Source organism: Ruditapes philippinarum, unplaced genomic scaffold (assembly GCF_026571515.1).
Source record: "Ruditapes philippinarum isolate M1 unplaced genomic scaffold, ASM2657151v2 ctg2415_1_1_1_1, whole genome shotgun sequence".
Classification (NCBI taxonomy): domain Eukaryota; kingdom Metazoa; phylum Mollusca; class Bivalvia; order Venerida; family Veneridae; genus Ruditapes; species Ruditapes philippinarum.
The window spans coordinates 252,191-268,915 of NW_026860512.1; the positions used below are offsets into that span (position 1 = coordinate 252,191).

Consider the following 16,725-nt stretch of genomic DNA (forward strand, 5'->3'; position numbering starts at 1 on the left):
AGAGGAATTTCACCTTGCCCAAGGATTAAACCAGCAACCCAAAAGTTACTGATCCAATGTTCTCCCTATTGGTCAAAGTCGTCAGACCCCATGTCACTTAAAGTAAATGAGCCGCGTCACGACAAAACCGACATAGTGCGTTTGCGACTAGCATGAATCCAGACCAGCCTGCGCATTCTGATCAGGATCCATGCTGTTCGCTTACCAACTCTTTTACAAGTAGAGAAACTGATAGCGAACAGCATGGATTCTGATCAGACTGCGCGGATGTGCAGGCTGGTCAGGATCCATGCTGGTTGCAAACGCACTATGTTGGTTTTGTTGTGACGCGGCTGAAATAGTAACAAACATTCGTACATTATAGCCATCACAGGACTGCATTTTAAGGGGACGATTATTTTAGTTTTAAAGAAACTTAAAATATTCAGATATAGATCGTTCCAGATTTTTACAATGTTTACCTCCCTTGCCAGAAGTGGCAGCCATTTTTGGGATCAATATTCAATAGACAAACCATGATAAAATCAACTCAATCAGCCAATTAAGATGAATTGTCAACATCTTTTAATACATATGCAGTAAAATATTTTTATAGCACCAATATTTAAAAGATTTTTTTATCAGTTTTCATGATTTTGTTTGTTTTGGGTTTTACATCACACCAACACAGTATAGGTCATTTGGCGACGTTCTAGCTTTACTGGTGGAGGAAGACCTCAGGTGCCCCTCCGTGCATTATTTCAGGCACGAGCGGGCACCTGAGTAGAACCACCGACGTTCCTTAAGCTAGCTGGATAGCTTCCTCACATGAAAGAATCCAAAGTTCTTGTTGGGTTTCAAACCCACAGCGGTGAGAGGCAAGTGGTTTGATGTCAACGACGTTAACCACTCGGCCATGGACGCCCCTCAGTTTTCATGAAGATGATAGAATTATGAGAGATTTATAACATAAGGATATGATATTGGAAATGACCCCAAAAATGGCAACAAGGGGAGGTAATTATTCCTAATCTGGCCAAAAAATAAAATCAAATCAAGGTTTTATACAATACGGTATGTTTTTAAAATATATTCTGCAAGAAAAACATAATATCAAACTACACACGGAATTTTTAAACCAACACAGGTTAGTAAATTAGATTCTAAGATACTATAATGCTAGCAAATTAAAAGCAAAATGAAAAGAGCGGAGATAAAAAATTCATATACTTACATTCTAAAGCGTCGTCTTCTTCTACAAAATATTCTGTCAAGGGTTTTCTCTTTGGTCTCTGTAAAAAAAAAAAAAAAAAAAAAAAACTCTTTCATTATAATATAGAACATAAAACGTTTATATTAATTAATTCTGAGACAAAAAAATAATAAATTTAATCACTTTCTTGGGTCTTCAATCCCTTCAAATGAATGAAATGATAAACTTTCAAGCCAACCATTCCATGCACTTCGTAAGTCAATTTGTAAAATAGAGGCGCTGGCACCTGATTGGACAAAAACATAATGCAGGACGTATCTCTATTAACCCATCCTGGTATTTTTTTGTCCCAGATAGCATTGAAACTAGAAGGCAGGAATAGGCCCTGAAAGATCCTACCTCTGTAACATACAGTGTGTATCCAAGGAGGGGTGATAGAGGGATTAACTCATATTTTTGAGAATTACCCCCTATTTTTTCAGAGGCAGGGGAAAAATTTCACATACAGAAAGAAAGAAAAAGGTGAACAAATGTAATAAATTCTCACTTTTCGATAAAATTCCCCTTTTTTTTCAAGTCCTAGAACACTGAACACATATGATTGAGAAATAATTGCTGTGAAACAACTAGTCTATTTAAGCAAGAACTACCTCTGTTTTAAAGAAGATTTATGGTACAAATGCAGAGTCCCATCTTTTCTTAATATGAAAATAGGCAAAGCCTATGACCGAGGAAGTCGTTAAAAATTCCTTTCATTTTTTCCGTTTTAAAGGTGTCATTAGGTATTTCATGAATCGCTTCCGTTTTCGACTTCCCTGTAATAAAATCTCTGAACAATTTGCCATCATTTAAGTATCTATGACTCTAAAGTTTGGTCACACCATGAAATAAGTGGAATCAGACCAAGCACTATTATTTTGCTGAATTTAATTTTGTCAGTATCCCTTATTTCCCCTATATTTGGAACATACTGCATATATTAAAAATTTTATAATAACAAGACAAGTCTATTGCCAGTACTTCAGGGCCCCCGAATCAGGGGGTTGAAGGTTTAGACTCCTTAACAGTTTAAAGATATACTAAGCTCATCCATGCGTAAAATATTTTTATTGAAATCTATGTAATTCTTACCAAATATGTTCAATTTGAAGAAAAGATCGAATAAAATATATATCGGAAGCTGCGTTCCCTATTACAGGTCAAGAAAAAGTGGTCTTTCCTTACAAAAAACTGCCAGGTTTTTTAATGACACTATATATTCATATTGTAACCAGCTTGTAGAATTCAACACAACAATCTTCTTTGTGTGAAATATGAAATTTGAGCATAGTATATTTTTAAACCAGCTACTTGATTTACCAGAAATGGCCAAATTACCAGATTCAAGCAGGTTTGGTGGGGAATAACCAGAATGGGCATGTTATTTTGTTTATTATATGTATGAACTTTTAAAAAAATGTGTTGCAATTTTTTATACAATAAAAATACATTGTAATATCAATCATCTTTTTTGGTACGTATTTACAAAATGACATTGGTCACGCAGCACCAATTTAATTTTGTAAATACGTACTAATAAATTTTAACTTATACTAAAGGATCGCCAATCCGTTAATACTGAAAACCCTGATAATACATGTAAATAACTGCACCTAACATACTTGACTAATCATTCATATCAATATCATACTAATATTTACTAGGTTTAGACTTTATCGATTTAAACAGACCACACAATATCATTACCATCTACGACTTGTGGTGTATGTAAGTATTTGAAATTTCTACTTCCTGGTTTACTGTGTGTAACAAATTATAAGGAAAAAATTGATTTTGTACATTGACTATGTACTTTTTGTTTCTCTAATACTCCAAATACTATACTTTATACATGTACTGCACTACTGCATAAACAATACCTTTCATTGATAACACTGTCTTTTACTGTCTTAAACAATTTATTTTATCGTTTTTTGAACTGATTCACCAGCAAGATTAAATAAAGGACGAAAAAAACAGTCCTTGATTTATGTCCTTGTTAAACTTAACTTAGTTAACCTTTTCCTCGCTAAACTGTTTAAATTGACTTTTCATACTGTACTAAAACTATGTATCATTTTTAGGGGAAATTTTCAAAACATGTACTACATAAATGAATAGCAAACAGTGCAGACTTATGACTAGACAACATGAATATGCAGGCTGATCTTGGTTTGCATTGGTTGCGCTCTAACCGACTGGCATAATAATAATTATGTGGGCGGGCTATTCAACATTCACATACTTAAACTGTTTATATACTTTGTTTATTATTCCTGTTTTACAAAGTTAACACACTTTATATAGTTTTCTATATATAAAAACTGGTATGTACATGTAAAAAATTTCTCGAAAATATATTTCATGCTTATAGAACTCATATCTAACACATATATGACAAATATTATCTTCATTCTACATTATGTCTATTTTTTTAAAAGCCTTTCATTTTGAAGACGAAGAAAAATTTCCAAAGGAAATATAGAGTGATTTACATCTGATATGGAACAAGAAAGTATAAATTTATTTGTATATAGGGATTAATAAATAGGGATAGACTTTTACCCCAAATAAGGTCTCTGAAATATTATATGATTTATTTATAGTACTGTTGGGACTTAATGCAAAAATAAATACACTATATTATATAAATCAGTGCATTGTAACTAGTGATTAATTTGACCTTGAACTGGCTGAAACAACAAGTGATAATTGTAAGATTTGTTAAAATGATACCTTTAATGTGTTCATTAATTGTTGAATCTTAGCTGCCACTTTTCCTTGATGTCTTGGTGCTGGAAATGGAATATATATATTATAATGAAGTCATGATTTATGGTGTTTTTTTGTTTTGTTGTCATCTTTTTTTTACAGCTTTTATATTATGCTAACACTGTATAGGTCATATGGCAACTTCCCAGTTTTATTAATGAGGAAGACCACGGGTGCCCTTCCATGCATTATTTCAGGCACAAAATAGGCACCTGAGCAGAATTACACTAGCTAGTTTGTTTCCTCACATGAAAGAATCTTAAGTCCCTTGAGGGATTCAACCCCACATTGTTGAGGGGAATATAGTCAGGTCGAAACAAAACTTCTAGCCAATGCAAACCTGTAATTTCCCCAAAAATCTATTTTTAGATGCATGCCATTGTAAATTTGTTATGTAACTCTATTTTTTAGATCTATGCATGGGTAAAAATCTAATATTACAGGGTTATATCACACAATGTCTCATATGTCATATATGGCATTTTAGACAGACGTTTTAAGAATATTTTTTTACATCTGTCAAAAGGTGTACTGTAACAAGAATTGTGCTAGGTGCACTTGCATGTGCAGAAATTGCACAGCTGTCTGGAAACATAATAGCTGTAATATATATCTATGCCCTTTACAATTTTAACCATAATTTATTGTCCCAATAAAATGCCATTATGTCAAATATGTAGTATACAGTATACGTTTTCTTTAAATACATGTATTCATTTTTGCGCATTTGAAAGCTTGAACATTTTTTAAATGTCATTAAAAAATCTATAACAAGGGGAAGGTCCAAATTATGTTTTTGAAATACCGGAAACTTACAGACAAACCCTTTTTTACACTGTATAAACAAGAACCGGTTGAACCGGGTGATGCTCCCCGAGAAGGTTCTGGACACAGGAAAGTATAAAAAAAATGAACAAAGGGCAATAACTCCAAAATTAGACCAGGCTTTGTTTAGGTTCTTTAAGCGTTGCAGTTCTATCCAATTATATCTAGCTACCTACAAAGTTTCATGTTGATATCTCTAATAGTTTTAAAGTAATGTCCAGGACAAAAGTCAAAAAGTAAAAATAAACAAAGGGCAATTACTTCAAAATAAGGCAAGGCAGAGTAATGATTTTTAAGCACTGCACTTCCACCCAATGAGACCTATCTATCTACAAAGTTTCATGTTGATATCTCTTATAATTTTAGAGTAATGTCCCAGACAAAGTTCAAAGTGTCAAAATGAACAAAGGGCAATAACTCCAAAAGTAGGCAAGACAGTGTTACAGTTCTTGTGCACTGCAAACTTACTCAATGAGATCTATCTACCTACAAAGTTTCATGTTGATATCTCTTATACATTAAGAGTTATGTCGCGGACAAAGTTAAAAGTGTAAAAATAAACAAAGGGGGATAATTAAAAAATTAGGCAAGGTAGAGTTACGGTTCTTGTGCACTGCACTTCTACTCAATGAGATCTATCTACCTACAAAGTTTCATGTTGATACCTCTTATACTTTTAGAGTTATGTCCCGGACAAATTTCAAAGTGTAAAATAAACAAAGGGGGGTAATTCAAAAATTAGGCAAGGCAGAGTTACGGTTCTTGTGCACTGCACACCTACTCAATGAGATCTATCTACCTACAAAGTTTCATGTTGATACCTCATATACTTTTAGAGTTATGTCCCGGGCAAAGTTCAAAGTGTAAAATAAACAAAGGGGGATAATTAATAAAATAAGGCAAGGCAGAGTTACGGTTCTTGTGCACTGCACTTCTACTCAATGAGATCTATCTAACTACAATGTTTCATGTTGATACCTCTTATACTTTTAGAGTTATGTCCCAGACAAAGTTAAAAGTGTAAAATAAACAAAGGGGGATAATTCAAAAATTAGGCAAGGCAGAGTTACAGTTCTTGTGCACTGCACACCTACTCAATGAGATCTATCTACCTACAAAATTTCATGTTGATACCTCTTATACTTTTAGAGTTATGTCCCGGACAAAGTTCAAAGTGTAAAATAAACAAAGGGGGATAATTCAAGAATTAGGCAAGGTAGAGTTACGGTTCTTGTGCACTGCACTTCTACTCAATGAGATCTATCTACCTACAAAGTTTCATGTTGATACCTCTTATACTTTTAGAGTTATGTCCCAGACAAATTTCAAAGTGTAAAATAAACAAAGGGGGGTAATTCAAAAATTAGGCAAGGCAGAGTTACGGTTCTTGTGCACTGCACTTCTACTCAATGAGATCTATCTACCTACAAAGTTTCATGTTGATACCTCTTATACTTTTAGAGTTATGTCCCGGACAAAGTTCAAAGTGTAAAAATAAACAAAGGGGAATAATTCAAAAATTAGGCAAGGCAGAGTTACGGTTCTTGTGCACTGCACTTCTACTCAATGAGATCTATCTACCTACAAAGTTTCATGTTGATACCTCTTGTTGTTACAAAGTTATGTCCCGGACAAGAAAAGGGGACGGACGGACGGACGGACGGACGGACGGACGGAAAGACGGACGGACGGATGGACGGACGGACGGACAAGGCGGCGACTATATGCTCCCCCGAAATTTTTTCGGGGAGCATAAAAATACAGAGCCATATTTGTTGAAAGTATTATATTTCAAATACAAATAACATTAAATTAATGTTTGTATGCATAGTTTCTTATCTAAATATCCACTTTAAAACTGCTTTTCTAGAAACTTAACTCATTGCTTAGTTCTGGCTGCCTGTTTCAATAACCTTATAGCTTCCAACACATTCAAACTTAAATATATTCAGCATAAACTAAAAAAACCTGCTGCTGTCTAAAACGGTTCAGGGCTAAAGTCAGTAAATACTTACAGTCACTGTCAAGGTCCATTCCTACGTTCCCAGCAACCCGGACCGACGGTACACCTCTACCGACCCTGTCAGCTTGCCGGCTACTTTTGGCGTTGTTGGTTACATCTGGTGGCTGCGATATATGCTGGGCTAAAATAATCGAAGATGAGAAAATTAAATCAGCAATCATTGGGGGATTGAGTATTATGTTACACCAATACAGATATTAGGTCATATGGCAACTTTCCAACTTTTACTGGTGGAAGAAGACCTCTGGTGCCCTTCTGTGCATTATTTCAGGCATGAACGGGCACCTGAGTAGAGCCGCCGAAGTTCTGTAAGCTAGCTAGATAGCTTCCTCATATTAGAGAATCTTAAGTCCCTAGGGGGGATTCAAACATACAGCAGTGACAGGCAAGTGATTTGAAAACAATGACCTTAACCAATCTGACACAAACCATCCATCAGTCATCACCATCAAAATCATATTTAATATCTTGGACCTTTTGAAACCTCCTTCATGCTCTTTTTGGCCTAGTTTTTTGAATTGTGCAAAACTGTTTTTTTCCAACCAATGCAAATATCATTCAAAACATAATAAAAATGCATAAAAATCTGACAATGAAATGTTTAGAAACATCTGTCTGATACCATACTGAAATAAACTGCAACAAATTTGTAACTTTTGATATCAAGATTTGGGATTTTTTTTTTAAAGATTGGTAAAAAATATAGCATATCTGCAATTCAGAAAGTTTCTGGTAATCTGACCCATGGTGCCATGGTGACACTGGGAAAAGGCGTGACTGTGGTCACACACATTTTTACACCCTTGCTAGCAATATACCTATGGTAACATTAAAACAATACATAGTCTAGAGAATATTAAATGATTTTTCTCTGAAAAAAAGAGCTAAACACAACATTAAAATATGTCATTTAATATAAATAATAAAACTATTACTAATTTTCAGTATATATGTAAAATAATGAGAGATTGCTTGATTCACATAAAATAAAAAAAAAATAATAATCCCAGGGGAAATATACATAAATGCATTTCACTTGATCAAAATGGAAATTTTTAGATAAAAATTCAAATTGCAGCATTTTCGACATGCATTTGTGAATAAACTAAAATGATGAAAATAAAAGAGGTATCTTCGGAGTTGTCAATAAAAATTAAGTTCTAGAAAACTCGGCCTGGGAATTCTTTGATAAGATTAATCCATCAACCTAAATCTGCCTCTACAGGAAAAAGGCAGAAAAATGTTCATGTTTATATGAAGAGGAACTTGACATCAATATCATATTGCGTATATGCAACTGGTCAAACCAATATTTAATTTCAAACTGACCAATCAGATTAAGCTAAATTTTAAATTGACCAATCAGGTGAAGTTTAAGTTTAAATGTCCAATCAGCTGATATTTAATTTTAAATTGATTAATCAGTTGATGTTCAATTCCAAACTGACATAACAGCTGATGTTCAATTTAAATTGACCAATCAACTGATGTTTAATATTAACTGACCAATCAGGTGACGTTTAACTACAAACTGACCAAGTTAGTGCCATTTGAAGGAAATTATATAAAAACAACCACATAAAACTTACAATGTCTGGCACTCTGCATCACATCAGCTAGCGCCTGACGCGACGTGTTTCCAGGAATCTGATATTTAACATATGCGGCACTCCTTGGTCTCTCCGAGTGACGGGGTGAGGCACTGACATCAGAAAAGGAGGATGAAGAACTTGCCCCGCTGTCTCGTGATCGTGCCCCTCGGTGGAAATTTCTGTTGGCCTCTTCATCATATATACTATCATCATCTGAGGAGGACTCTGAAATACGTTAGAAGAAAGGAAAAGGTCAAATTTAAAATGTAAAGGTCGAATTTAAAATGTAAAGGTCAACTTAAATGACTGATTTATATAATTATAGCTCTAAAGTTTAAGATATTTACAATCAATGAAAAAAAAAGGAATTTAATATGAAACTTGATTTTTATCTGAACAAAATAATCAACTACTTTCTCAAGTAAATTTTTTTTTGCGGAAATCACTTCTTAAAGGTGCTCCGCAAAAACTTGAAATTTCTGCTTATTATATACTTTTTCCTTTTCTTTACCCTACAATTGGAAAGAATTTCCCTTTATTTTTGTGTATTGGCTGAATTTAGAAGAAAGTAGTCTGGCAAGACACCAATGAAAACATGGATAAATTGCAGTGAAAAATAAGTTTTAACTGTGAAAATGAAAATATGCATTTTATGTCATCAATATTTTATTGAAAAGTTTATAATAAAGCAAATATTCTGTCTTGTGATCCTGCAAATAGAGAAATTAACTGTTTCCTTTTTACCCATAATTATCATTCCTTAGATTATAAGCTACCATGTCTTAATTGATGATGAAAGAGTTTAATTAAAGTATGGTATATAACAACAATAGGAAGTCATCTTTTAAGATTAAATACATATTACCATAGTTCAAACACATTTTTGTACCACATATTCAAAAGACATGCTGTTATCAGAAAAATATATCAGCATTTAATCAAATAACATAAAATAAAGAGAAATTATTTATATCATTGCAGGCATACAAAGAAAAATTCAAGTTTAGATATAAAAGCATCCTGATGGCACAGGGAGATAAGTTGATCAAAGCTATAAACCTATATTAATCATCTTTTGATATTCTTACATCACTTGATATTACTAACAGTTCTTTCTTTTACCATGTTAAATATCTTAAATGACCTTGTTTCTCTTTCAATGCAAGGAAATCTGATTTCAAATCTAGTCATCATTTTAAGGCAGTCCTACTGCAGTGCTCTCCTGCCAAAAAAAATTCTTACATTGACCAACATCAAAACAAATTGGTCATTTCCGGACTATCATTTTTCACAATCTTCCATATTCAAAACTTACCACGAGCACAGACCAAACAAGAGCTGTCACAGGAGACAGCGAAGCTCGACTAATAAAATACTGGACGCAGTAAGGAGGACAAAACTATGAAAGAAAAATCAATTATGTATAATTATGTATTAAGTTATAGTAAAAAAACATCTGTTAACATAAATTCCAAGATCAAGGGGAATAATTCTAGAAATAGTCACACTAGAGTTATGAACCTTGTCACACAACATGTGTGTAATGATAAGAAATATATATTTGAAGTTTGAAGTAGATACCTTAAAAAGAAAAGAAGTTATAATAATTATTTCTTAAAGAAAATCCTAAGTTCAAAGAGAGATAAATCTGTAAATATTGCTTCAAGAGTTATGAACATTGTCACATAAAATGTAATCGATGATAAGGAATAAGTATTTGAAATTTGAGGTAGATACCTTTAAATCTAAAAAAGTTATACAGTCGACTCTCGTTATCTCGAAGTCATTGGGACCGTCCAAAAATATCGAGATAACGAAATGTCGAGATAAACATATTAGGGTTTAAACAAGGCGAAACTGATTTTTACAAAAGACATGTGCATACCTTATGTCAAATAAACTTTAATATCCCTATGTCTTGTTTTCATAGGCCTAGTCAATATTTAACAAAGTAACATTAGCGGGAATACGGGTGTCCGTGATAAAAACACATAGTGAGGTTTACTCAGTAATACACTAATATAGTGAATCGGATATCGGATATGGTTGATTCGGATATCCTCCCGGGTTATTTATCGGGTCTTTCTCGAGATTGTTCGACCACTGATTGATTTGGTGGTGATGTTGTGAAACAATATTGCAACGATAGCGTTTCTATACTTTCACTATTTCATTTACATTTAAAGTCATAATGAATTGATACAGTGTTCGAATATTTAAAAAGAATGTAAAATCCATTCATTTTGGACATAAGTCAATCAACACGCTAAATAGATTACTTTTTATAAAAACAGCTTAACTTGTTACAAACATAATTGTCATTATGACATGCGCTATTAATTGAGCAATTATCGTCTAGATTGTGTTTTTCACACGTCTGAAGGGAACAGACGAAAGAAAATATTAGTCGAGATAAACAAAGGATAATAGTGTGAAAATAACTGTTTGGGCTGAAATTTTACATCGAGATACTGAAAATATCGAAATAGAAATATCGAGATAAACAAATATTTCCAATAAAGATAAAGAAGGAAGAAAATCGGGACTTTCAAAATTTCATCGAGATAACGAAATATCGAGAAAAGCGATGTCGAGATAACGATAGTTGACTGTAGTAAAAAATAGTATTTTTTAAGGAAAATTCTAAGTTCAAGGGGAGATAAATCTGAAAATATTGGTGCTAGAGTTATGAACCTTGTCACATAAGATAGGGATGATGATAATGTACATATATTTGAAGTATGAGGTTGATCCCTTAACAAATAAAGAAATAAAAGTAAAAAATAGTATTTTTTAAGGAAAATTCTAAGTTCAAGGGGAGATAAATCTGAAAATATTGGTGCTAGAGTTATGAACCTTGTCACATAAGATGGGGATGATGATAACGTACATATATTTGAAGTATGAGGTTGATCCCTTAACAAATAAAGAAATAAAAGTAAAAAATAGTATTTTTTAAGGAAAATTCTAAGTTCAAGGGGAGATAAATCTGAAAATATTGGTGCTAGAGTTATGAACCTTGTCACATAAGATGGGGATGATGATAACATACATATATTTGAAGTATGAGTTTGATCCCTTAACAAATAAAGAAATAAAAGTAAAAAATAGTATTTTTTAAGGAAAATTCTCAGTTCAAGGGGAGATAAATCTGAAAATATTGGTGCTAGAGTTATGAACCTTGTCACATAAAATGGGGATGATGATAACGTACATATATTTGAAGTATGAGGTTGATCCCTTAACAAATAAAGAAGTAACAGTAAAAAATAGTATTTTTTGAGGAACATTCTAAGTTCAAGGGGAGATAAATCTGAAAATATTGGTGCTAGAGTTATGAACCTTGTCACATAAGATGGGGTTGATGATAAGGAACATATATGAGCTGCGTCACAACAAAACCAACATAATGGGTTTGCGACCAGCATGGATCCAGACCAGCCTGCGCACCCGCGCAGTCTGATCAAGATCCATGCTGTTCGCTTACCAACCCTATTACAAGTAGACAAACTGATAGCGGACAGCATGGATCCTGATCAGACTGCGCGGATGCGCAGGCTGGTCTGGATCCATGCTGGTCGCAAACCCACTATGTTGGTTTTGTCGTGACACGGCTCATATTTTAAGTTTGAAGTTGATACCTAAGAAATGACAAAGTTATAGTGAAAAATATTTTACTGCACCAAAACTTTAATCTGAAATCTGGACGCGGACGCCGACGCCGGGGCGAGTAGGACAGCTCTCCATATACTTCGTATAGTCGAGCTAAAAACTAGAGCTATGCTGGGATCTTTTGATATTTATAGCAAATCTTCTCTTACTTAATATTGAATACAAAAAATTAATAGTGATACTTTTAGGCCATTCTAGGCCATTGTGGGTAACAGCGGCCAAGGCTTTCATAATTATATCTATATAATTATCAATTAATAATGGTATTTAATTTATTCTAAAAAGGAAAAACATTAAGCAAATATATTATAAACCTAAATAAGTTGAAAAAGAAAATAAAAATAAAGGTCTGACAGCAATTCACAATAAAATAGTCAACTAAATCATAAGCATTCAACATTCAGAAGTAATATTTAGAAAAACAGTTTTTTAGTGCAGAAATTACTGGTACTATTTTCCAATTTTATAGTTTAAACCCTTATTAAATAATGTTCTGTCGTCTACAGCCGTGCACTAAATCCATTGACCTTTAACCCACACTCATTTTCCTAAATGAAAATTAACCCTTACCTTGCTACTTTTCTAAACTACTGTTCAATGTGAAACAATAGACTAACTCCGGAAGTCAGAATATTTTGGGTTTTTCCCTGCTAATCCAAGAAACAAACTTTTAAAGTTACAGCTTCAAAATAAGCGCAACTGCATGATAAATTTATTTCGACAAGAAGTACACTATGAAGCAATAACAATAAAAATTTGTTTTACTTTGTACCGGGGGATTAGCTGGGAAAAACCAACATTTGCCGAGGTTCCCGATAACATCTATTTACAAGCCAGTCTACTTGACACCGTTTTGTCCTAGATTATGAACCTACGTGTGTCCTAAAAAAATGGCCCTTACCTTGCCGACTGTCTCTCTGTCTCTGTTGACCATGATAATTTACTGACGTTCTCTTGGAGGGTAAGGGCATGACTGGGATTTTCTTACTGTGAGCCGCAAGGGCCTGCATTACAGCCTCCGTGCGAATCTCTACAAAATGTAAGCCAATAGCCAAGATGTATATAGTGCAATACAAAAATGAGCTGCGTCATGACAAAACCAACATAGTGCGTTTGCCACCAGCTTGGATCCAGACCAGCCTGCGCATTCGCGCAGTCTGATCAGGATCCATGCTGTTCGCTTACAAACCCTACAAGTAGAGAAACTGATAGGGAACAGCATGGATCTGGTCTGGATCCATGATGGTCGCAAACCCACTATGTTGGTTTTGTCATGACAAGGCTCAAATCTGGTGATGGTATTGGGTTAAAACATGTGTAAAGGATAGAAAAACCTAGAGAATGGTGGTATATTTAACAATAAAGCACAGATGTATGAAGATAATACTCCAAATATTATAAATTTCCCAAATAATACAAAGCAAATTTGAATTAGATATACTGGGGTAGATGAAGGACAAAAACCAAAGCTCTGATCAAATTTTGATAAAACTCTCACTAGCCAATGTTTCCATGAAATTAATCAAATTCAGCTTTTCTCTCATTTTGCCAATTCAGCTTTTTTTTGTTTCAATTTTTTTTTTCTGGAATTTTTTTTTTGATGAATTCAACCAGTATCAAATTGATTCTTTCAACAAATGTCATTTAACTGACATTGTCAGAACTTTGTTTCCTATAAGTTGAGACTGCAAGTCTAGAATCCTGGCAAGGGGACTCTTCTTTTTGAATTTTATATAAAAGAAGTTAATTGTCTTGCAGTCAGGTCCATACTTTTATTGTAAATAAAACCACCATAGAAAACAAATCACCTTGTAACCAGGATGTGATAATGTTTTAATTGACCCGCCCTCATATTTCATAGTCTTAAAACTCTACAGATGGAATTTTTTTCTTGGTACAACATTTAATATAAAAGCGAATGCCAGACAGTCAGGAAATCATCATAAATCATGAATTTTTTTAATAGGTAGGTCTTTGGACATAAAATAATTTTTATTGTTTTTCTTCAGTATGGAATTGTGTGACCCTTACGAAAGGTCATTTAGGTTTTCTCAATTTTAGTTTAAGCAGAAAAAGCAATGCTATTAGAGGGAAAATTTTCTCAAGAAATGTGTGAAAATAATTTATTAATTTACTTTCTAGGGCAACATTGAACACAAAGGGTTACTAGCTGTGCACATACTTAGACATGATTTTTTTGTTGTTTCACAAAATATTATCAAGGTCTGAAGGGTAAAAGGAAAATTTGAGACCCAGTCTCCTTACCAAATACTTGGCATCTGATTGGATGATAATTTACAACTGAAATTCAAACTGACCAATGGCAGAACACCATTTTTTTTAGACTGGTTGTGTGTATTTTTTTCTCTTTCTTGTGTATTTTCAAGAGGGACGGACCTAGGACTTTCATAAACAAGAATAATGCTAAACATCACAATCCTGCACCTTTGATATGTACAATGTACCGTGAAAATGAGTGCCAAACATGCAAATTCCTTCAAGCCTACTCAGTCATAATCAACCCCAAACAAATGAAATGTATCATAAAATGAATCCAAACTAGACCAAAACAAAAAGAATAAATTCTATTTTCTCATAATTCAGTTAAAATGCTTGAACCAAGTGATGAGCCTTTGCCACCAGTATAGAGCCAGGCGAGTCTGCACACCATCCTGTGCCAGGCCACATACATATCTGTGCAGTACGACCAGGTTGTATACTGATGATTACGATATTTTTGTATATCCCTTAAACTTTAAAGCGGCCTTCAGCTTTTCTAACTTCATCCTGATGAAGGTCTTGAAAGACCGAAACCGTAGATCCTAGAATAAACCAGTTATAAACCATCCTGATGTTTGATGTGTATTCTCTCCTTCCTTTGATTTACTTTTGTATTTTTCTAACTTAGGTTAAATAATAATGTTACTTTTAGATTAAAAATTTCAATCTACCGGTCCACTCTCTTTATATAAATTAGTAAAACGTAAGATTCGTATCTCAAGCTATTTTTATAAAAGAACATCACTGTGAGCTATAAATAACTCTAGGGCTTAACACTAGTTGCACTTTTCCCAGGTAATGTTACTTAAATGTCGAGTTTGAAACAGCACAGAATGGTTTTTCCAGCAAAAAAATAAAAGCTGAAGGCCGCTTTAAATTCAAAGCAGGGCGATTCCACTACACAAATTTAACAGGTCGCTGGTTAAGTTATTATTTTAATCTAACAAATTTCTATCCCATTTAAAGTCTAGTTTGAATTGTATAGCACTTGCAACCAAATAATATAACTTATCATTATAGATAAGACAGTTCATTCGAAGGAAATAGCTCAGTCACAAAAAAATATTTAGCTTCTACAATATGCAATAGGAACCCTGTTTTACCCAGCCATATCACTGCAAATATAACAAAAAGGAAAACGTAACTCTTGTCAATATTTTGCTCACTAACCTGAATGATAGCGATTGTCTTCCCTTGTCAGTCTACGTTGGGCTTTTCTCTGGGCTGATGTCTGTGGACTGGGCTCACTGTTTGGACTGGAGACATCTGAAATATGATAAGAAGGTATACAGTCTATATTAACATCCAACTTGTAAGCAACTTTTTTTCTTGTTCACAAATAAAGTCAAACCCAGGTAATCCTTTTCTTGACCACCTTCAAAATTGAATAAATCTTTAAACACTGGTGACTCATTAATTGAATAAATCTTTGAAAACAGGTGACTCATTAATTGAATAAATCTTTAAACACAGGTGACTCATTAATTGAATAAATCTTTGAACACAGGTCACTTATTAATTGAATAAATCTTTGAACACAGGTGACTCATTAATTGAATACATCACTGAACACAGTTGACTCATTAATTGAATAAATCTTTGAACACAGGTGACTCATTAATTAAATCTTTGAACACAGGTTTAATAATTAATTGAATAAATCTCTGACCACAGGTGACTCATTAATTGGATAAAACTTTGACACAGGTGACTCATTAATTGAATATTATTTATATTATCATAAGTCAAATGTTCCTGAAAGTGTAGAAATTCAACATTACAATAAAACCTTCTCCAAAGGGAAATATAAAATGAATTCAGACTGACTGACTATAATATTATTTGTAAAGATGAGCAAAGTCTTAGATAAATCTATTACATTTGTTAGGTACCTACAAGAACAAATTATGTCTCTAACCTTTACAAGGCTAAGCAAATATCTTAAGCTAAATCAAATTGTCAATCTTTCAATCAGAACAAAACCATCCATCACTTTAAGGAAAATTTTTTTGATAGATTTACTGACTGAATAAGATGAACTGTGCAGACCATGACTTTGGTTTGCACTGATCGCAAGGGGTACATGCTGTAGCCGTCAGAAGCAGGGTGAAGGGTATGAAGGCATGGTGACTGTATGTATAAACATTTCAGATATTTTTCAACATGTATTTCAATATCTAGTATGTATACACAGAATTCTTGTTTACGCTGGGATCTCTCTATCATCACCAAAGATTAGATTAAACTTATCTGATTTTATTTTCCATAACTTCCATGCAAGAAAAATACATGTTTTCTCACAGATCTGAATTTTCATTTACTTAGTCATT

General features: G+C 33.5%; 1 protein-coding gene across 1 annotated transcript in view; it reads right to left on the reverse strand.

Annotated features, from left to right (window-relative positions):
• Positions 1–16,725, reverse strand: part of LOC132760423 (disco-interacting protein 2 homolog C-like) — a 65,862-nt gene that overhangs the window by 38,656 nt on the left and 10,481 nt on the right. The window contains exons 2-7 of the mRNA XM_060752402.1: positions 15,566–15,661; positions 13,017–13,145; positions 8,441–8,668; positions 6,844–6,972; positions 3,968–4,026; positions 1,214–1,271 (exon numbers count right to left, since the gene is read on the reverse strand). Coding sequence (XP_060608385.1) covers positions 1,214–1,271; positions 3,968–4,026; positions 6,844–6,972; positions 8,441–8,668; positions 13,017–13,145; positions 15,566–15,661 — 699 coding nt within the window. The remainder of the gene's footprint in view (positions 1–1,213; positions 1,272–3,967; positions 4,027–6,843; positions 6,973–8,440; positions 8,669–13,016; positions 13,146–15,565; positions 15,662–16,725) is intronic.